General features: G+C 42.1%; 1 protein-coding gene across 1 annotated transcript; it reads left to right on the top strand.

Annotated features, from left to right (window-relative positions):
• The first annotated feature begins 369 nt into the window (after nt 1–369).
• Nucleotides 370–17,216, top strand: ANGPTL5 (angiopoietin like 5). The gene is made up of 8 exons (XM_082219472.1): nt 370–942; nt 3,897–4,044; nt 5,761–5,864; nt 6,617–6,710; nt 7,418–7,518; nt 12,252–12,372; nt 13,615–13,800; nt 15,453–17,216. The coding sequence occupies exons 1-8, from the start codon at nt 844–846 to the stop codon at nt 15,761–15,763; spliced, it is 1,164 nt and encodes a 387-aa protein (XP_082075598.1). The 5' UTR covers nt 370–843; the 3' UTR covers nt 15,764–17,216.
• Nucleotides 17,217–22,892: the final 5,676 nt, after the last annotated feature.

The following is a 22,892-nucleotide window of genomic DNA, read 5'->3' as shown; positions in this document are numbered from 1 at the left end:
GGTGAAGGCTGCCCTGAGGTACCATGGACCTAAGCCATTTCTTATTGAGGTCAGTGGCGTTTTTTGTTCCTGTGAGTTAGTGCAAGCGGATCTGTATATTATTTCCAGATGGTCAGAGTCTGAAATCAGTAGTTAGGATTTTGTGCTGTTTTCTCCCCCAGAACAGGGATTGGTAGCTGGCATCCTGTGGGCTGAATTTTCCCTGGCAGCCTTCTCTTTCTCTCTACACTTCTTGAAACAACATGGAGAAAGGGAAAGAGGAAGACCTGAGCATGTGCGAGGATGGAACGTAGAGAAGGTAGAGGGGAGGAAGATCCGTAGCAATTCAGATAGTGTAATGAAGAGAGGAATGGTGGAGGGGGAGGGTGGGCTTTCTGGCAAGCCGTTTTGGGGATGGGGGGGGATCTCCAGAAACCCCTTCAATGTGGTCTGCTCCAGGTGGCTAGATGCTATGGCCTGGGCAAAGATCTGATGACACTGGCAAGCCATATAAAAAAGGAGCCCTGCACTTCGTCCTGCAGAACATTGGCACTGATCCAACCCTCCCAGAACAGTTATTTTCAGATCTTAATTAAGTAGCAACTGCTTTATGTCAGCAATATTTGCTTTTAGGATCAAATGATTTTATGCTTTACAATTGCTTGGGGGATTAAAGCAGACATGGGTTACATAAAATTTTGTGTAAGTTTTCTGAAGTCCGGGCATAAAAGGGTTGGCTTTCTGGCTAATGTTTATGCTGTACACATTCCTGAATTCTTAACTCAAGACTTCATCAGTTAGTGGACAGTCTTTTCCAAGGCATTTTGAAATTCTTCAAAACCTTTTCATTTCTACAACTCAGAGATGATCCATCTCAGTGCATCCTCACTGATCTTCCTAAATATCATATTTTTCATTGGGGCCGACACTGTGTTTGGTAATGCCAAGCCATGTTCTGCAATGGTAAGGTTTGCAATGTATTGCCTTGATAAGATTAAGGAAATCCTGCTTTCAACATGTTTTTGCTTCGGAGGGCTATTGTGTCTATAGAGTGCAGTTGTATTTCTATTGAAAAGACCCTGCTGAAACTATATTAATGCAACTAACATAGTAAATGCAGTTGCTTGCCTAGTTGAAAAGATAGACTGAAGTCTTTACTAAAGTTACTGAGAGTTTTGACATTAACATCTGTGAAGGCATGGCTTTTTATCAGGTCATTAATAAAAGTTGAACTTGGAGGCATACCTCTTCACAAATAGTAAATGGCCTTTGCAATTTTTGGATCGTCTTCTAAACACACATACACTACTGTAAATACAAAATAACATCATTTGTTTTTATTTTACTTGTGTCATGGGGCATTCTGATCCTTTCTTGCAATACATCTAGAGGTTCTCAATGGGTTTGTGTAGAAAGTTTTGAAAAACATTTTTAAGGGAGGATTACATTTCAGTGTTAAAAATGTTTTTCAAAACTTTTTTTTTAAAGGGAGGATTACATTTCAGTGTTGGGGGACGCGGGTGGCGCTGTGGGTAAAACCTCAGTGCCTAGGACTTGCCGATCGCATGGTCGGCGGTTCGAATCCCCATGGCGGGGTGAGCTCCCGTCTTTCGGTCCCAGCTCCTGCCCACCTAGCAGTTCGAAAGCACCCCCAAGTGCAAGTAGATAAATAGGTACCACTTTATAGCGGGAAGGTAAACGGAGTTTCCGTGTCCTGCGCTGGTGCCGGCTTGCCAGAGCAGCTTCATCACACTGGCCATGTGACCCAGAAGTGTCTCCGGACAGCGCTGGCCCCCGGCCTCTTAAGTGAGATGGGTGCAGAACCCTAGAGTCGGACACGACTGCCCGTACGGGCAGGGGTACCTTTACCTTTACCTTTACATTTCAGTGTTATAATTTTCTGGCCGTGTGTGTGTGTGTGTGTGTGTGAAAAACCCTAAAGTTCTAGGTTACTTAACCAACATCTGGTTATGTTATTGCTATTTTGTTGAGGGTCAGTTTGTAATTGATGCTAAAACCTTATACCCACGTACCTGGGAGTAAGCCCCATTTCACTTAATGTGAGTTACTTCTGAGTATACATGTATAGTAGGATTGCATGTAAGGCAATTTCTTGAGCTTCATTCTCACCTCAGTTCTCTAATTACTTAACACTGTTTAAAATCTGCATAGTTGGCTGCTTACAGTTCTTTGCCCTTAGTAATTGCTTTATTCTTATGATGTTGCTCCTGCCAGAAGGGGAAGATACTGTGGGAAAGAGCTGTAGCTTAGTTTGTTCATACCTTGTATACAAAAGGTCTCAAAAGGTCCATGTCACCTCTAGGTAGTACTGAGGGGGGAAAAACAAGCCTGAAATTCTGGAGAGCTATTCTGTGTAGACCATGGGTAGGCAAACTAAGGCCCGGGGTCCGGATCTGACCCAATCACCTTCTAAATCCAGCCCACTGATGGTCTGGGAATCAGCCTGTTTTTACATGAGTAGAATGTGTGCTTTTATTTAAAATGCATTTCTGGGTTGTTTGTGGGGCATAGGAATTTGCTCTCTTTTTTTCCTTTCCAAAATATAGTCTGGCCCCGCACAAGGTCTGAGGGACAGTGGACCGGCCCCCTGCTGAAAAAGTTTGCTGACCCCTGGTGTAGACAATACTAAGCTGTGTAGAACAATGGGCTAAGTCAGTATAAGGCAACTTATAGGTTTTACTCCCTAGAGTGTTTAGGATTGTGGCCTTAAAGCAATAAATAAGTATATTTTGTTGGGGCTGCAGGAGAGCTGCGAAGAATACAGTCTAATCAAAACTATGAGCTGTGCTAACAGAATATTTCTTTATATGGGGAAGGAGAGGAATTTGAAGGAAATATTTGGAAAGCCAATGGCATTTTCTTCATTGCTTCAGGAAGTTCAACAGTTCAATATTTCCATTTTTAAAACCTCTCTCTTAACTTCTCATTTTTATGCTAAAATGTGGGCATTAAAACATCAGCATTTAATTTGTAAACTGGAAGGTACTGGCCATACAACCCTGTGACTGAAAAGTCATACCCTGTGCTTTTAAGCTCTGTACCCTTAATTCAAAGGGACGCGGGTGGCGCTGTGGGCTAAAGCCTCAGCGCCTAGGGCTTGCCGATCGAAAGGTCGGCGGTTCGAATCCCCGCGGCGGGGTGCGCTCCCGCTGCTCGGTCCCAGCGCCTGCCAACCTAGCAGTTCGAAAGCACCCCCGGGGGCAAGTAGATAAATAGGTACCGCTTACCAGCGGGAAGGTAAACGGCGTTCCGTGTGCGGCTCTGGCTCGCCAGAGCATCGTTGTCACGCTGGCCACGTGACCCGGAAGTGTCTCCGGACAGCGCTGGCCCCCGGCCAATAGATGTGAGATGGGCGCACAAACCCCAGAGTCTGTCAAGACTGGCCCGTTCGGGCAGGGGTACCTTTACCTTTACCTTTACCCTTAATTCAACATCTGAGGGTTGGTTGTGGTTTTTTTCATCATTCAGTGAGGAGGAAAAAGCCCCCTTTTTTACTTTGTCAAGGGGCACTGTATTACGCCTTGTGCTCTGTGGCTGGGTTACATATTCCTGGAAATCACCTGGGTCAAACTGGGTAATACCCAATTATATAACTGCTGCAGAGATTTGCTGGCTCTTTTCTAAGCTGATCACATATTAAATAAGCATAAACGTGACAGTACTTTAGTCAGTATATATCACCCTGAATTTGGCTTGGTAACACTGACAGCCAGTGCAGCTTTTTGGCGCCATGTGCTCCTCTACACTGCCCCACTTAACAGCCTAGATTTCACATCTTCTGAACCATCTTATTCTGAGATGAAAATGTTTGCCATCTTTTTAAATTCTTGATAATCAAGAGCCTGTTTTATCTACATTCTGTACAGATCTTTCCCCCCTTCTGTTTGGTATTCCAGGGTACGTTCGCCACAACCACTGTGGAAGAGGCAGCCAGTCCAGGAACAAAAAATAAATCTTCAGAAAATCCACAGGAGAAGAAAAAATGCCACGTGCCCTGTGATTTTCAAGCTAAAGTGTTAAGAGAAGAAAAACATTACATGTGTAGTATGTACTTTTGTATTTTAGAAACTCTTTCCTTTCATTCACTGTTGCAAGCTAACTTGGGATATTGCTAAAATGATACAATATTGAACTTATTTGTATTTCGCTCACAGTATGTTAACTTTATTTATTAAAAATAAATATACTAACCTATTTTCACTATATTAAGAAATTTACATAAATGCAATTAAAATGCAACAACACTCAGCAAAGCTTCCTAAAAAGTAGATAAAAATAAGATAAAAATACATCATAAGTGTAAATCACAATTAAAACTGAGCAGAGTGCAAAACTAAAAGTTTAAAACTAAGGGAAACTGTGAACACACACATTTTAAAGCATTTGTTAAAGATCATTACTATCTCCACCTCATGAGTAACATGAAGGAAGGCATTTCAGAGGGTGGGTGCTACACTGAGAATGCCTACTTCCATGTTGCTGCTAAGTGGCAATCCACTGGCTATGGATCTTTGAAAATTCTTAACCAGGCATTGGCAAACTCGGCCCTCCAGATGTTTTGGCACTACAACTCCCATCATCCCTAGGTAACAGGACCAGTGGTCAGGGATGATGGGAGTTGTAGTCCCAAAACATCTGGAGGGCCGAGTTTGCCAATGCCTGTTCTTAACGATTGCCTTGGTCCATCCTGGGACTTCTAAGTATCCTGATCCCAAGTTGTTTAGGATTTAAATATCAATAGCAAAACTCAGAACTTGATTTGGTTGTCAATAGGCAGCTAGTGCAGCTCATTCACTCAACACAGGTGTAATATATCTAAAGCTCCGTGGGGCTGGTTGAGCACAGGGTGAAACAGTTCTAAACCTAGTAGGCTGAAAATTTCCACATTCGTAATATAAATACTTCATTTACTGCTGCAACTCTGGTTTGTTTCAGGAATTTTCTGCATCTACAAATGCAGACATTGATGTTAAGTGGTATGAACATGCAAAACTTGCCTTATTCCTGCTGTTGATCCACCCAGCTCAGTCCTGTCTGCTCTGACTGACAGTAGTTCTTCAGGTTATCCTGACAGATGACTTCCTTAGCCCTGCTTATTGCCATTCTTTGAACTGGAGATACAAGGGACTGAGGTATCATCATCTCCCCCAGCACCTTAAAACACTAAGCAATTTGATTCAAACCCACAAATCATCCAAATCCCACTTTTACAAAAAAGCCGATTTAGGGCCTAACTGTGTGTGATGCTAACGAAGTGCTGAGTAATCATGTTGGCTTAGAAAACAAAGAAACAAACATGGAGAAGCAGAGATTGTTTTCAACTTCACAATGTGCAAGGAGAGATGATTTGAGGTTTCTCTCCCCAGCTGTGATCTCAGTAAATGTCTTCATACCACCATTATCTTTAGAAAGATGAAAGTTCCCACTGATGTGAATGGGAGTTCCAACCTACTGTCAATTACTATGGCAGCGAGTTTGAGGAAGCCCACAGCTGGGGAGGGAAGGTTTAAACCTGCCGTAGCACTGCAGTGCTGATTGCTGTTTGTCCCCTGTGCCTGGCATTTAATTAAAAAGAAACCAACAACCTGATTGCTAATCACGCAGATAGTTAGCACCACAGTTGTTAGCATCACATGTAGTCAGGCTTTTACCCTGCTTGAAATATTACCACACAACGCTAATTGCTGAAGAAAGCTCTGTTATGGGTCATTGCATTATTTCAGTAACTTTTTAAATGACTGACGCTCTGTTTGCTTAAAGGGAACTTGCAGAATTCTCTAGTTGAATATGCAAGAAGTACCAAGAAGATGATACGGAACATGATGGAAGATCACCAGTCTTCTCTCGATTATCTTTCCGATCAGGTATCAGTTATTATTTGCAGAATGCATTTCTTTCTGTACAGGACTAATTCTACTGAATGATCTTAATTCAGCTGAACTAAATGTCAAAATCCAGTTTACAAACATAGTGAGCGCATGTCATAAAAACAGTTTGTCTTGCAACAGCAAATATTTGGTTATTGTTTTCTGCATTGGGAAGAAACTACTGATTTCTTACAGTGCCACAAACAGCATTTTGAGTAGATATGAGGGAGCCATTAAGGTCAGCAAATATATTGTTAGCTTTTTATGTAGGACCCTCCTCAGATTTATTCTGTATGAGTCAGTGAATAGGTGGGAAATGGCAGCTGTATTCTTAAAAATATGAATAATAAACCGTGTGCATGAGCTAGCTGAAGTTAATCATTCTTCAGTCATATTGATTTTACTAGGAGATACTTAGGCTATTGTCCTCAGCTTAATTTCTAACTCCTGCTGAGCTCAGTGTTACTTCCTTCTGAGAAGTTTTTCTTAGGATTGCTCTACATAAAACATGCTCAATTGACCAAAACCAATGGGGTGTGCCACCAGATGTATATTCAGTATATTCAGTATATTTACTCAGAATTAAGCCCCATTTAGTAATTTTTCTTGGGATTGTAGAAGTACCTAATTTGGGCTGAATTACATCCCATGTTAATGTTTGTTTCAAGGTTATGAATAAAAGAAAAGAGGCAATGCTGGGCTCCCCTGAACATTAAGAATGGTTTAAAGTTTTTCTTGTGATCCCACAGGTCAATGAACTGATGAGTCGGGTTATGATTTTAAACACAGAACTATCTAGAAAACCAATTGATGTATTTCCTCATCGAGCTGTTCAGTCTCACGGTAAATACTTTTTGCATCCTGACTTTTTCCATTTCTCTTCTTGCTCCATAACTCCTCCTGGTACGGCAGTGGTACAAATAAGAAAGATTGGGGGTGGGGGAGTGGTTTGCCATTACTGATTTTGCAAAAACAAAAGTGTTTATTGATCATTTCATTGTTGTATTCTTTTTGTAAGTTGCTTTGAGAGTTTTTTTTAATAAATGGTATATAAATTTTATGAAATAATAGCAATAATAATAATAATTAATAAGAAGTAATAAATTGTTTTTCTTTGCCATCCATCTGATTGGATATGAAGGGGAAAGACAGAAGTCGCTCCTTGTATTCAAATACATGCCAATGTGGGCTACTCAAGTCTAATGCAAATGGGAAAATGCAGATTAACAGCTACATTATGCTCAAATGTGGGTAAACTAATTCTTTGGAATGGTACAATAATCTATGGGTCAAAAGACATGTTGCACTGCAATCAGGTGCAACTAATGTGTGCATATGTGTGCATGCTTTAACCTTTACCTACCAGTCACTTTGCCTAAAAGCCTGCGTTCCCTGTTCTTGTTTATATTCATATGGGTCCGAAACCTTGGCAGAGAGTCAAAGCCAGGGGGAGGCAGTTCAGGGGGAAAGTGACTGTCAGAGAAAAGGTTAACTCTGTTTCCTTTTTACAAAGTTGAACCTGAACTTCCTCTGGTAATGTTGTCTGCCAGGTTTGGATTGCAGCGATATTAAAGATACCATTGGCTCTGTTACAAAAACTCCAAGCGGTCTCTACATAATCCATCCAGAAGGATCAAGTTATCCCTTTGAGGTAATACAGATTTTTCATTTTTACTGTTTGCTTAGATTGTTGTTTCCCCCCCTCTTCTTATGGCTGCATTAAAGCAGTCCCTGTCGCTTTAGCAGTGGTTTTAACACTTTCCAAGCCGCCACCAACTGCCAATATTTTAAATCTTATATGGGGGGGTCAGTTTGTTCAACTGGAAGTACTGTAACTTAGAGGAGAGGAAACATAATCACTGAAATGTACTGACTGTAGCATGAAACATTGGTAAGCAGATGAGTACAATGTGGCTGATTCACTATTTTTCATAGGCATTTCAAGTACCCTTTTCCCCCAAACTAAAAACTAGCAGGTGTGGCTCAACTCCCATAGGAAAGAATTGCAATGTTGGCACTAAGTATAATAATTTTTATAGCATGTCAGCAGTCTTCGAAGTCTTAGGCAATCCTCTTGCTTGTAATTTTTCCCAGCTAACAAACACCCTGAGAGACTACAGCTCTTGGGAAGCTTAGATGGCTGTACCATTTGAGCATCATGGTTTAGTCTGGGCGAAGGGAGAACTGCCACTTTCCTACAGATGAAAAGCTTACCTTGTGAGACTGACAGCTCATTAGCTATGCCAACTTGTTTTTCTTTGAGCAGTATTCCAAGGGCTCAGAGCTATCACTAGCAGTAGGTGGAAGAGCAGATATAGGGGGTCCCATGAATACCTAGGAGTAGCACACAACTACCCCAAGGAGCAGTCTTTGACTTCCTCTGATGTTCACTAGCTGACATACTGAATCATTGGTCCATGTAGTTTAGTCCTGAGTGACTACCCAGTTGGTATTGGTTCTGCAGGGTTTCAGACAGGAGTCTTTCCAAGTCCTTCCTGGAGATGTGCAGGATTGAACTTTTGCATGCAAAGCAGGTATTCTGCCACAGAACTCCAGCCTTTTACTGTATGCCCACACAAATATAGGGGAAGACTAGGTCTGCTTATGGGAGCAAAAAATGCATTGTGTAAATTAGTCTCTTCAAAATTGAGGAGGCTTAATTATTTAACTGTGTTTGATATAACTTTGCTGATCTTTCACTGAATTGCAGAATAACAGTAAATGAAATACTAGTGATGCTTGTAAGAAAACGCTGAATTCATTTACAAATGCCAACAAGACAGAACACCCATTTGTCACAGCGCGAAGCTCTTTCTCTCCTTTTGTGTAGTTGACAAGAAAAATAATAAATACCAATGTGACATATCTTTTATATGACACTTTAACAGTAAAGATAAAGTGGCTGCCAAAGCTGCGTTCACACCCCCAGGATGGATAAACATGTCAGTTTCGGTTTCTTATTTTTCCATTCTTAAATTTGCTTCTCCACATTTCCACATCAGTTTTTTGACCCCCCTCCCCCCAAAAAAGTTCTCATGGAAATTCACCAGCATTTTAGTGTGGATTTCTGCTGATATGCACATTTTTATCTGCAGCTTTGCCTAACACACACATTTTTGCCTGCAGCTTTGCCTAATACATAGATTTTTGCAAAGCAATTTCCCTTAATATGTGTTTTTGTATTTTGTTTTCACTTATATATGCATTTATATGCACATATGAATTTTTGTACAGATTACTTGGCAGGAGAGCTGCATTGCAAAATTCTAAGAAGTGCAGATTTTGAAGGATAACTGTGTTTCACTTCTCATAGTGTTTTGGAAAGTGCGAATTAACAGAATTGAATTTCTCCTCAACCCCTATGGGAGAGAGAAAAAAGGGTTTAACATGGGGCTTTGCTTCTTAGCTGAACTATGATTTTGAAAACCAAGAATGCAGTCACAGCAGTGCACAGAATACTGTTCCAGAGATCTGAACTGACCTGCCAAACAAACGCTCCCTCTTGAGATCAGTCTTGGGATCGTTGCTTTTGCCAGATCAGCCTTGTGTGACTAATAAAGACTTAAGAAAATGTGCTTTTGATTGTGCACTCCAGATCCTAAATTGGAGGACTGTGTAGCGGGAACACAAGGAATAAAAGGTGGGCAAGTGTTTACAAGCTAAAGGAGTACCTACAGAGTTACTATTAATCAGAACTCACAATTAACTGAACTTTTAAAAGGTCTCTTTACAGAAACTCTAGCTAACTTCTCATTGGTATAAACCTGGCACTATAAAGGGCAGGTTGGAAAGAAAATCCTGACGCAAGAACGGGGGTGGTCTCTTTCCCATGGCCATTGTAGTGGCAGTGTCACAATCAGGGATGGAAGGTTCTGTCAATTCTGGTTCTCTCTGTTTCTGCTTCTGTTTTATATTCAGTTTTGACTAATGTACATATTTTTGCAAGCAATGTATTTTAGTATGTTATTTTCAGTGATATTCTATTATTTATTGAATTTACATACCGCCCTATACCCAGAGGTCTCAGGGTGGTTCACGGAATAAAATCAAAATATAAAACCACAAAATACATAATCAAAATAAAAACAACAACCCAATACCGCCCAAAAAGCCTCATTTTAAAAGAGCATAGGATGTCAATCAAATGCACACTATAGTTAAAATATCCATATATATTTTTTGTTCACATTGCTTGGTTGAATTGCAAAATTCGGATAAGTGCAAATTTTGAATGATCCTGTGTTTTGATTCACATATTATTTCAGAAAGTGCAGATTTGGTAGATTTGGGTTTAAATGCATACTGAATCAAATTTCTCCTCCATCCCTAGTCACAACCAATCTAAAGCTTTTTGAAGCAGATACTAAGATAGTCCTCTAGGAGCTTTGGGGGGGGGCAGAGTTCTTCTCTCACAACTGCATCATAGGGCAAATTATGGTGCCCTGATGTTGGTGATGTTGCCATTGTGGGTGTCCTGGAAGCAAGCAAGGTGGGGAGAAGCGGGGAGCTCATCCCCACACCCCTTGCTTTGCCACCTAGGCTGTAGTCAGGACATGTTGAGTGAGCGACAGGTTGCCAAACCAGTCTTACTCCCTCCCAACTTTGTAGGCGTGTTGCACTCAAGAAGCAAAAGTGGACAGAGTGACAAATGTAAATTTTACTTTTGGTACAGGTAGTTTTACACACACACACACACACACACACACACACACACACACACACATCTCTTTATCTTCCATCCAGGGAAGCAAGAGGCAGTATTAGACTACAAGGACACATTACAGCCAGGAAAAACATTCAAGGAGGGTGTGAACAGAGATGATAAAGGGCATGGCCTGGGAAGAGTGGGTGTGGGTAAGGAGAGGGTTTAGTCTAAGAGGAGTCCCACATCTGGCCCCCAGGCTTGATTCCTCACCCCTGATTCAATCTAACATTGTGGCCTGAAAAGAAAATGCTTAACATTGACAGTATCATTCCCATGGTGTTTTGTTTTTATAAATCCTTACTTCAATTTTGTGCTTGCAGGAGTTAAATATATAAATCATGAAATAGTTTAGCATGCACTGGAGGATACTTTTGAAATAACTAAGATAATTAACTTCCATATTTCCTTCTTTTAAAAAAATAAAAACCTTTCCAGTGTTTAGGAATGACTGCCAATGTCTACAGAAGTTGAAGTCATCAAATAAGTAAAAATGTTTGCTTATGACACTGGCTGGCGATCAAGAACTAATGGAAAAACATGGTTATAGGATGTGTAGCAACTAAGGAGGAGGTTAAAACTGAAAATAAAATTAGGATTTTGAATTTCGGAGGGGGCCAGATGAAGATACTTCAGAACAGAGAAGGGAGAGGTGCAGAAAAGTCTGGTGTAGTGGTTAAGAGCGGTAGTCACATAATCTGGGAAACCGGGTTCGTGTCTCCGCTCCTCCACATGCAGCTGCTGGGTGACCTTGGGCTAGTCACACTTCTCTGAAGTCTCTCAGCCCCACTCACCTCACAGAGTGTTTGCTGTGGGGGAGGAAGGGAAAGGAGAATGTTAGCCGCTTTGAGACTCCTGAAAGGGAGTGAAAGGCGGGATATCAAATCCAAACTCTTCTTCTTCTCTTCTTCTTGAATAGAAGTTAAATTGCAAAAAAGGGAAAGCAGTTGCCTGCTAGAGGCCATTCACATGGAAAGCACACCTAATTCAATTGGAAACAGCATACACAAATGGGTGCCACATGTATGTCCCTCATTTCTGGTTGGTCTAGTTATCAGGACTGTGTACCTTTGCAAAAGCTGATATCCACCCACCAAGCTATTTGGGAGAGGGCTGGATTTGGTCCAAACATCTCTCTCTTTCTCTTTCTCTCACACACTGTTAAAATACCCTTGCTCCGTTTATATATAACTATAGCAATGTTATCGACAGAGGACATCTAAAAAAGAAAATAAAGAAATTAGCTTTGAATCTATACGCTCATTGACTAATAATTTGACTCTAAGCCCCAGGTATGCATGCCAAAGGTGCAATCCTTGCAAGCTTCAGGAAAGCTATTTTCTTTCTTACATATACATATACGTATACATATACATACATACATACATACATATATACATATAAATAGATATGTGTGTGTCCTGTGTTGATAACATTGCTGCACCTAGCTTGAACAAATTATTTCCAAGAATTTTTCCAAGACCTCTTTAAAGGGAAGAGAAAATGAGAAGAATTAGTGAACTCACTGTGAAAAACTGAAAGCCAATCTTTGTAGAAATCCATATTGTGTTCAAATGTTAGTGTTTGCTTAATTTGGCCGGGGTGTGTGTGTGTGCGTGCGGTGGGAATTTGCCAGCTTCTTTACAAAAAGATTTCACCACCATCATCTATGTACGTTTCAGGTATTGTGTGAGATGGATTTTCGAGGAGGGGGCTGGACAGTGATCCAGAAGAGAACTGAGGGGCTCGTTGAATTTCAGAGAACATGGTCTGACTATATGAATGGATTTGGTGACCTTGAAGGTAGCAATTTGTTATTTGTTAGGGCCTTTTCTAGTTACTCCAGCCCAGCATACAAATTTGGTGTGTCCATGGTTGTTTTTGTTATCATATTTATATCCCTCCCTTTCCTCCAAGGAGCTCAAAGTGACACACATGGTTGTCCCCTTCCCATTTTATCCTTTCAACAACCCGGTGAGGTAAATTCTTCTTATTGGGTCGGCCAGGGGCATGGACGACCCCCAGGCGAACAATAGGAACGTTTCCAGCCTGTCCCTCCCCTCAGCGTGCAGCTCTAGGGAGTTCCGACAGCCTTCCCCAACAATTTATAGTGACTCACGTCTTGGAGACATTGAGCACACATCCAGAGTCCAGCAGAGATAAAACGCAGTCAGAGCTAGGCTGGGGTTGTGAGCACGAAGCTCCTTTATTAAGCATAAGGCAGAACCAAAGAAAACATGTCTCCTCTCTCTGATCTTCCTCAGAGAGAAGTCAGAAATGAAAGCAACAACAAACAGAAACAGAGTACAATAAACATCCACTCCCGTAATTCCAACAGTTGGTGCTGGAATGCATAACACAGACATGTGATGAACCAATCCTACACAATATCTGCACAGTGAGAGGAATAGAAACCTAACACGTCTGAGAGTTAATAAGAGTGGAGGTCCTGAGCTGTATACCTGTGGGAAGTGGGGTATGATTTATAATGTGCCAGGGCTCTGATAGGAACGCCTGTCATATCACCTGGAAATTCCCCCCCCCCCAGCTGCTTGGAAACTCAATGGATCCATTGGCCTCCAAGGGCAGAGCATCCTAATGGAACCATATCAAGCACAATACACTGATATTTCCCACTTCGTGTACTGAGCATTTCCCACATCTGGGCTGACTGAGGGAGCAGATTGTTGTTCAACTGAACCTATACGTGAAGTTTCAGATCATTGTTTTGTTATGGTAGAAAAACTAAATAGATCAGATTGATTATGTAGCTAGTTTAATTCTATCAATATATAATTGTTTTTTAACAATTGTTTTAATAATAGTTTTTTCTGTGTTTTTAACGGTTCTCATTTTTATCTGTAAGCTGCCTTGTGTGTGTGTCAGAGGAAAAAGCCGGGGTATAAATCAATAATTAAACATAGCTTCCTTTAACTGGTTCAGCATTAATAGCAAACAGATTGAAGGTGTGTGTGTGTGGGGGGGGGGGGAGGGATAAATCTTCACTTCTGTTCTTTTAGAGTTTTATTTTAATTCTGTTTACAGGGGAATTTTGGCTCGGCCTCCGAAATATTTTCCACATAGCAAACCAGAAAACAGCCAGCTTCATGCTTTATGTGGGCTTGGAGGCTGAAGATGACACGTATGCATACGCATCGTATGACAGTTTTTGGTTAGAGGATGAAGCGTGCTCTTTTAAAATACATTTAGGACGTTACTCTGGAAATGCCGGTAAGACTCAGATGGGAGCAGCAGTCTAGCTTTAAAATGATAGGCTCTGCAAATGTGAAAATAGGGTGGCAAGTCAACAAATATAGACAATAAACTATAGAACATCTGCCAGGAGCTCCTGTGTCTTGGCTGGAGCAAGTATCATGATTTCAGAGGCACATTTTCCAAACTCTGAGATCACCGATGTTGTCATGGCCAAGGTACTCAGCTCCCATATTACACATTATGGCTGCTTATGTGAACTGCCTCGGGAACCTTTTGCTGAGAGATGGTGTGTAAATCTGGAAAGGGAATAATTTAATCGACACTGGGGACACTGGAAGGGATTGCATGGGAACCCCCACACAGTTTACTGTATGTCTTTCTAGTAATGTAAGACTACATGTGTATATAGACAATTGTGAGCATCCGTAATGTAGGACAGCCTTTGCCAACCTTACGTTATCCAGATGTTTTGGACTACAGTTTTCATCATTCCTGCTGATCATTGGCCACGTGGCTGGGGCTGATGGGAGTTAGCATTTATAGGGTGCCAGGTTGTGGAAAGCTAATATAGGCCAAGAATTGCAGCAAGCTGTGTTGCAAGCAGTTGCTAAAACTAGGATTCAGCCACCATTACTAATCCCTTGTTTGTTTCTTAGAGGAAAAGATAACTGAGATTTTACTGATAGCACGGAGCTAGGCAGGGGGTTGGACTCGATGGCCCTTGTGGTCTCTTCCAACTCTATGATTCTATGATTCTAGGTGGTAAGGCAATGTATTAGGCCAGCTATTTCAGAATAATCTAAGTCAAAACCTTACACACAGTTTAGTTAATAGGCAGAATGATTTCAAGGCAAGTGAAGAGTTTACTTAAAGTCTTCTTTAAGACTCCACTGATGATGTTTTTTGGCCAGTCTAGAAGCCATAGGTGTTGCTGGGAGACTAGAGCAAACAAGTTGAGGCAGTCAAAGTCAAGCTGTGTATATTTTGATACTTAGCCACAGAAAGCCAGCTCATACTACAAGGGTAGTGTGTGAATTCTGGAAAAAGTTCCTGCTTAGGCTGTGGGAGTCCTCCAGTAGAAGAGTATTTGGTAGATGTTTCATAGGCACAAAGAGCTTTTCGGTGACATCACACATACTTCGCTCACAGCAGAAGCAAAAGTCAGTGTTAGATAATTCAACAGGCCACAGAAAAGAAAGTTGCCCTATAAATCTGCTTCCAGATATTGCTGCTAGGAGCAATTCATGAATGAAGCACTTCCTATTGTGTCTATTTAAGTGTAATATAGATTAGCAGAGACTATTTCCCATCCTCTGCCTGAATCTGTGACGTGTGGAAGAAGTGCAGTAGAATGACAATTTATGTAAGAACATCACTCAAGGTCATCCTAAGAGTGTTCTGGACTGGGCCAATGACCCATCTAGTCCAGCATCCTGCTCTCACAGTGGCCAAGATGCCTAGGGGAAGACCATAAGCAGGAGTGCTGGGCGCAACAGCACTCTGCCCACCTGCAGTTTCCAGCAATTGGTATTCAGAAGCATTACTGCCTTCATGGTTACTAGCTAGTAAGTATGTGGGGCCCAAGTTAGTCAGGACCTGCACTGTTAAATGCTTAATTCAGATGTGTTTAATTACTTTTCCCTATTTTTTTTGTTCCTATAATTTAGGTGATGCATTTCGGGGATACAGAAAACAAGACAACCAGAACACGTTACCTTTTAGTACATTTGATATGGACAATGATGGCTGCAATCCAGCCTGCTCTCTCCAGGAGCAGCCCGTGAAGAGCTGCAGTAACTTTAGTGAGAAAACAGGCTGGTGGTTCAGCCAGTGCGGTCTTGCAAATCTCAATGGTATTCACCGGGTCACAAGGAGGATGCTGGCAACGGGGATTCGGTGGGAAACCTGGACAGTGAATGACAAACCAGTCAAAATTAGATCGGTTTCGATGAAAATCAGAAGAACATATTTCAAATAATGGAACAATGCCTGACTTTCTGAAATTAGGCTGTCTGGTAGCTCATTTCAGACTGTAGCACGCAAAGTTTTAGTTTAGCAGTCCATTTCTAGAAATGTTAGAGGCATTTTGCACACCTTACTTTGCAACAGCACTTTCCAGCACAACATAATTATAATCCCACTATGTTGTAGCTTCTTTTCTAGTATTTTCACGAAATACCTGGATGCCATTATTGGCTCAATCGCGATGCCTTAAGCATCGATCTCTACAATTCCAGCTTGGTCGGCGTTGCCAATTGAGCCTTCTTTATCTTTAAAATGAGTCAACATAACTTAACATCTGGGATATCATCCTAAGGGAAAAGGTTTGGAAGAAAGGGGGAGGCAGAAGGAGAGCATCTGCTTTGCATGCAGAAAGTCCCCTGTTCAATCCTTGCCATCTCAGGTGGGACTGGAAAAGCCTCTCTGCCTGAAACCCTGGAGAGCTACTGCCAGGAAGTTTAGACAATACTGAATGGCATGGACCAGTGCCCTGACTGGGTTATAATGCAGCTTCCTGTGTTCTTGGTCTATACAAACCTGACTGTTGGCATTTGGGGATCTGATTTGGAAGGGAATCTTACCCACTGAAGAGTGATATGTGCCTGTTTTCCTCAGGCAGTGAGGCAACAGGGAGAAGGAGGTGTGAGTTGGGTAGAAGCCGCTTTTCTTCTGAGATGGCATATCAGGTACATGCATATTTATTCACAGAAAAGAAATCTGTTCGCTGGTACCACACTTGTTTTACCATTGTGCCAGATAGACTCAGATAATAGGAAATGTGCTTTAATTGGCCCCTTTGGGGCTAATTTCAGCCCCAGGAAAGGAAACTAATAAGGCTATTTCTCTCTTCTGGAAAGAAAATAAAAAGGAATCACTTAAGGGGTGGTGGAGGGCATTTTTTATTGTGCATCATAAAATTTCCTTCCCAAAGATTTCTGAAGCACTTACTTTTCAAAGATATACGGCTAAAATGGGCACACTTTTTCTAAGTGTTGACAGAACATGAATATTATTTCATTGTTTAAAATGCCCAGGTACTCACTTATATCCATAAAATTATGTCTCTTATCTTCCAAAAGGTACCACCAATTTGTTTAGGATTTTTGCCCCCGAGATATATGAATAAAACAGATGGTGTTTTTTTAAAAAAAAATCATTGAAGTTGGGAGCACTGATAGGGTTCATACAGAGTGCTAAGCCACCATGCTGTTATTTTATATAATTATGCAAAATGATAGGGCTTGCTTTTCACATCATTATTTTCTGAAGTATAAAACAACTTGCTGTGGTTTGATTGAATGTTTCCCAGCAGGAAGGAATATTAACATTGTTCCCAATGTCTTTCTTTAAAAAAATTAATGGTTTTTTTGTGTGTTTGAAACTTCTGTTTTGTGGAAATCTTAATAATAATAATAAAGTAATATAGCATATGTTCCTGTTGCTTCTCTTCCCCCACTCTCTGGGCAGTGTTGAGTCACACAACCCATGTTTGAGCAAAAATTTTTTGTGGGGGGGGGGATTTCCTGACTTTCTCTGTGGGTATGGGGTGTTAACGGAGGGGTAGTACCTCTGGTGGGGAACACATTGTGCTCCTTCAGGGGTAGCTTGTCCACCCTTGGGCACCACCCTGCTACTTAGCTCTCACCTGTGGCTCTTAGATGCTGTTAGCATGAGACAGCGGACACACCCTCTGAAATGGCTCTGGCTGGCCGGCTAAACCAGGTGAGGGTAGCAGATGGGTCTCAAACCCTCCATGAGTTAGGGACTTCCCCTGCATGCAAAGACAGGTGAATTGAGCGGACAAGACCAATAGTGGGTCCAATGGTCAAGAAGGCAGTTTCTGCACATTCTGTAGAGAGAAATGAGGGGCAGATGGGGCTCATCAACCTGGGAAGGTATCCCATCTAGGAGAAGGAAAACTCTGATCCTCAACCTCTGCTTCCTTGTGGGATATATCTTCTGGAGAAGAAAAGGCTATGGGAAAAATATGTACCCTCTGCCTTGCTGGACATCTTTGGGAGAAGAAAAGGCTAAGGAGTAAACTATACACAATTCAGGAGTGCAGTCCCTGACAATTGGATGGCGCCATGTATGCCTCCTTCTGGCAACTCCAGCCAAGCTGGTGCCAAACGCATTGTTCTGCTTTCCTTTGGACCACACCAGCAAGGCAGAGAGCAGGTTATTTTCGTCTGGGCAGCCCAGGCCCTCTATACACACTGCCTAGGCTTGCACCCCAGAGAGGTCACTCGGGTGCTGCAAGTGCAGCAAAAACAATGCAGGAGGTAACAATTACAAGGTACCAGTCTCTGCAGCCACGGTAGGCGCTGTGATTCTCTAGCAGTTTGACTTCACCCCCGGCGGTGCACTTCATTGTCTCTCAAGACAGACAGATGCCAACAAGTTGCATGTGATTTGCTACCATCACAGTGGTGGGTATCCTGGCTTCCTTGTTTAGGGAGAGCAGGATCTGTTTTCTTGCTTACGCAATCACTTGATTGTTAGCAGGAATTATGTGTAATATCCCATATTAGTCATAACTTAAGCCCATTTATATCATTAGTTCTACTCTGAGTATGACTTAGCTGGAGAAATTTATATGCTGCTTGATTACACCCCCCCCCTTAAAGTGGTTTACAAGAAGAAGAAACAGTAAATTCACAACAGTATTTTAAAAGTCAAAATACTAAACACATCAAAATTACCACTTCTTTCATGGCATAGAGGAAGACTGAGGAGAAAGATGACTGGATGTGGGAACAGATAAATCTGTCTGTTGCAGTTTCTCATTTTTCTAATCATTTTAGTTCTCCACATTTCCACATCAGTTTGTGATTATTATTACAGTGGTACCTCAGGTTAAGTGCTTAATTCATTCCGGAGGTCTGTTCTTAACCTGAGACTGTTCTTAACCTGAAGCACCATTTTAGCTAATGGGGCCTCCCGCTGCTGCCGCGCTGCCGGAGCACGATTTCTGTTCTCATCCTGAAGCAAAGTTCTTAACCCGAGGTACTATTTTTGGGTTAGCGGAGTCTGTAACCTGAAGCGTCTAACCTGAGGTGCCACTGTATTTTAAAAGGTCCTCATGAAAGTTCACCAGCATTTTTGTGCCCCCCCCCCATACACACATTTTCCTTGGTAGAATACTATTTTATTTTCAGGAATATATGCATTTCTAGACACTATTTCCCATAACATACACATTTTTGTGGATTTGCTAGGAGACGTGCATCACAAAAGTCAGATTTCGGAAGTGGAGATTTTGAAGGGTGGCTGCATTTGGGGGTCACAAGTCATTTCTGAAAGTGAAAATTGGTATTTTCTTGCAAATATATATAAATATATTCCTGCATCAGTAGCTGGAGTAGAGTGAGCACAGGATCAGAAGTGGGTAATGGGCGGCAGAAGGACTGCAAATATGAAATATAATAAAAATCTTCCATTCCTGCAGCCTCCTTCACGAGTGCCTTTTCTCAGTCCTAACACATGCTAGACTGGAAACTTTGCATGTGAAAAGTCTCGGATACAAGATGTCTTTTAGTGTCACTGAGCAGCGGAAAAAATTGTTTCTGCAGCAAGTGAGAAAGTGTACAGCCAGACTCCATCCGACGTGGCAGCAGACACTCAATGTGTTAAACATCTGGAAAGAACAGAGTCTTTTCGTCCAAGGAGTTTCCTTTTTGCTCCGAAAACCCTTTTGTCTGGGCTGCACAGTCTCTGCAAATGTACTCAAAAGGACTAGTGTTTGTGCCCATCTGCGTTATAAATAGAGTTAGCTGAATTCCTCCCTGTAAAATGTATTGACGTACACTTAATTGTTTGTGCATTTGCACTGTACCAGGTTAAGGAGCCAGATACTTGATATCATAGAATTGTTGAGTTGGAAGGAACATTGTGGGTCATCTAGTCCAACCCCCTGCGATGCCCAGTGAAGGTCTCGAACCCATGACCCTGAGATGATTAAACATTATGGTGGATTTTAATTCTGGAAGAAAAAGAAGAAACGGATGCTCCCCCCATAGGAGCCAACTCCTAGGGGCCGAAATCCTTTGACTCCCCCTCCATAAAAATATTTACAGAGGGGACACCCTCTGTAAGTAAAGTTGATGGGCATTGCCATTCAAATAACAACAACAACAACAACAACAACAACAACAACAAATTTTTATTTATACCCCACCCTTCCTGGTTCAGAAAACCGGGCTCAAGAGCGGCTAACAACAAATTTAAAACAATTGATGCAACAAAAAACAGCATAAAATACAGTATAAAACGTGAATTACAATAAATTCAGAATTCAAAAATCAATTTAGGGGGGAAATCCATCCAATAAACATTAGATGATCACCAGGGCTAGCTGGCTAAATTAGTCCTATTTGGGCCAGCGAGGAGACCAGGGGAGAATTAGCTGTGGGATCCCAAATGGTGTGTGTGCACTGCATCTTGTGATCAATTATGCAGGATGGGACTTACCTCCCGCCCTATTTTATTCAAGTTGGCACCCCTGGCTCCCCCAAATCCAGAATCAGTACATAACCAGGGAGTGATAAAGTATCCTTGAGGACAGTGGTCTATAGGCTTTCTTGGGAGATTCCTGCTCCAAAACCAGAGAGGCATGTGCGCTGGGAATATCAGCGTTAGTCAAACCTATACTGCAGGGATGGGAGAACGTTTTTCAGCCAGAGAGTCACATTCTCTTAAATGCAAAAGGGATGAGACTCTTACCTTTGTTCAGTGGGACATGTTCCAGCCATGCAGCAGTAAGAAGTTGTGTGTATGAAATATACTTGGAGTAGATTATTGATTTCATGCTCTTTATTTCAGCTCATAGTAAACAGCGAATGAATTCCCCCCCAAACCTCTGGCTATATATGCATTATTTACACAATGGGTCCCACGTGATTGGCTGATTCAACTCCCCTCCTGGAGTCTGATTGGGCTGCTCCTGCAAGCCAATCAGGTTGCTGCCTTCTGCCTATTGTGCTAGTAATAGGCTGATTCACTTCCTCCTGGAGCCAGATTGGGCGGCTCCTGTAGACCAGTCAGGATCCTACCTGCCTATTCTAGGATCCAAGCTCGGTACATAACAGTGTACAAAAGTACACAGGACGCATCTGTTTTCAATTCATGGAGTCCTTTCTACAGATCAGTTACAGTTGTACCTCGGGTTAAGAACTTAATTTGTTCTGGAGGTCTGTTCTTAACCTGAAACTGTTCTTAACCTAAGGTACCACTTTAGCTAATGGGGCCTCCTGCTGCCACCACGCTGCCGCTGCGCAATTTCTGTTCTCATCCTGAAGCAAAGTTCTTAACCCAAGGTACTATTTCTGGGTTAGCAGAGTCTGTAACCTGAAGCGTCTGTAACCCGAGGTACCACTGTACATTCAATAGGAGACACTCCTGTTATAGGCTGCATGATGTTGGGGCAGAAGAGACGTGGGGAGAGAGAATAGTGGAGAAAAAAGGGGAATAGAAAACTTTCATTCATTTACGTGCAGGGTTTTTATGCCAGTGTCGTGTGGATAGATTCTTCACCTATTCATTAAGGCTGGCAAAATTTTAAAGTCTTGGGCATTTTTTAAAAAATAAGAAAGCAAGATGTCTGAGCAATTTTAAATGTCTTAAGCCTGAAGTTCAATGTGCCATAGCTGCCAAAGTACGTTTTGCCCAATTACGGAAAAATAAATTGTCTCCATCTATATCATAGAGTTGGAAGGGGACCCTGAGGATTATCTTGTTCAACCCCCTGCAATGCAGGAATATGCAGTTGTCCCATACGGGGATCAAACCTGCAACCTTGACATCAGCAGCACTATGCTAGTCTAACCAACTGAGCTCTCCAGGCTGGTTAGCTTTAAGCTGCCACCAGATAGCCATTTCAGTTACAACAGGTAAACTAGAGAACAGGGCAAAGTTCTCCCAAGGCTGGTTTGGGGGTTAAATCTGGGGGTTTAATCGCCTCATATGAGAAGCAAGCTTTTAACATCTCAGTTAGAGTTTGTGGCTTCCCTCTCCAGTTGTCTGCCAAACGCTTGTAATAATTTGAGCCACCAGGTGGCAGCCGAAGCAAAGAAACCAAGTGCTTTATACGAATTGATCACAGGTCAACTGGACTCTCAACTGCCAGGGTAAAGAGATGCAAATTCAGCATTGCACCGAAAGCTAGACTATGGAGATGCAAGATACACCTGTGTGGGGAGCTCACAATTTAGGGGCTGCTGCTGAGAAACCCCTTCTCCTGGTCTGGCTACCCTTCCATGCACTTCTGAAGTTGGCAGAACTACCAAGCCAGTTGAGGTCTTATTGCAGCGCTGCAAACTTTGGGGTTACCCTGCGACTTCCCAAACACCCCTTTTGCATATGGATTGGGCTGCTTTTGATAGGGATCTGCACACCTGCATTCTTATTAGTGCGCAGGATGGTGCGCTGTTCAAGAACCCTTTGTAAATGCAATGCAGAGAGTTCTGGATCATTGCTGCTCTTTAGGGGTTTGGATGGAAACCATAATTGGCTGTTCTCAGTAACACTAAACATGAAATATCAAAGTTTTGATGGTTAGCATCCCTACATTCCGGCGATTTGCATCTAGCACAGCACACTGGGATTGATTTCAAAGTTTTCGGCGGCTGAGGGCTTTGCGGGCGTACAATGCAGCCACTTTGCTTAAGCTTTGCAGATGGGAGTCTGTTAATACTTTGATTGGTGGGAACATTTTATATGCTGCACTGAGCTGCTCAGAAGGACTGGCTCCCAGACTGTAATATGTAGGATATCGCTGTGCCTGAAAGAACATTAAAAAAACTCCCAGAAGCAAATCATTCTACCTTCTTGTGAAATCCAAAAATCATGGGTTGTGCTAACAGGAAGAAGGTGGGGTGGGGACGTGATTTTTTTTCCCTTGAAAAAAAAAACTTTCCATCCCGTTGGAACCTGAGAGAGGTTTGCCCTCTGTTTAGGGCTGTGTGTGTGTGTGTGTAATGGGAGCATCTTGGCTGATGAATGATGTTATGTACTGAGTTGAATAGGATCCAAAAGGCAGCAGTCTGATTGGTCCTAGAGTTTGGATTTGGATTTGATATCCCGCCTTTCACTCCCTTTAAGGAGTCTCA

Source organism: Podarcis vaucheri (assembly GCF_965113315.1).
Source record: "Podarcis vaucheri genome assembly, chromosome: 4".
Classification (NCBI taxonomy): domain Eukaryota; kingdom Metazoa; phylum Chordata; class Lepidosauria; order Squamata; family Lacertidae; genus Podarcis; species Podarcis vaucheri.
The sequence above is the reverse complement of the archived record's forward strand: the minus strand, read 5'-3'. Positions and strand labels throughout refer to the sequence as shown.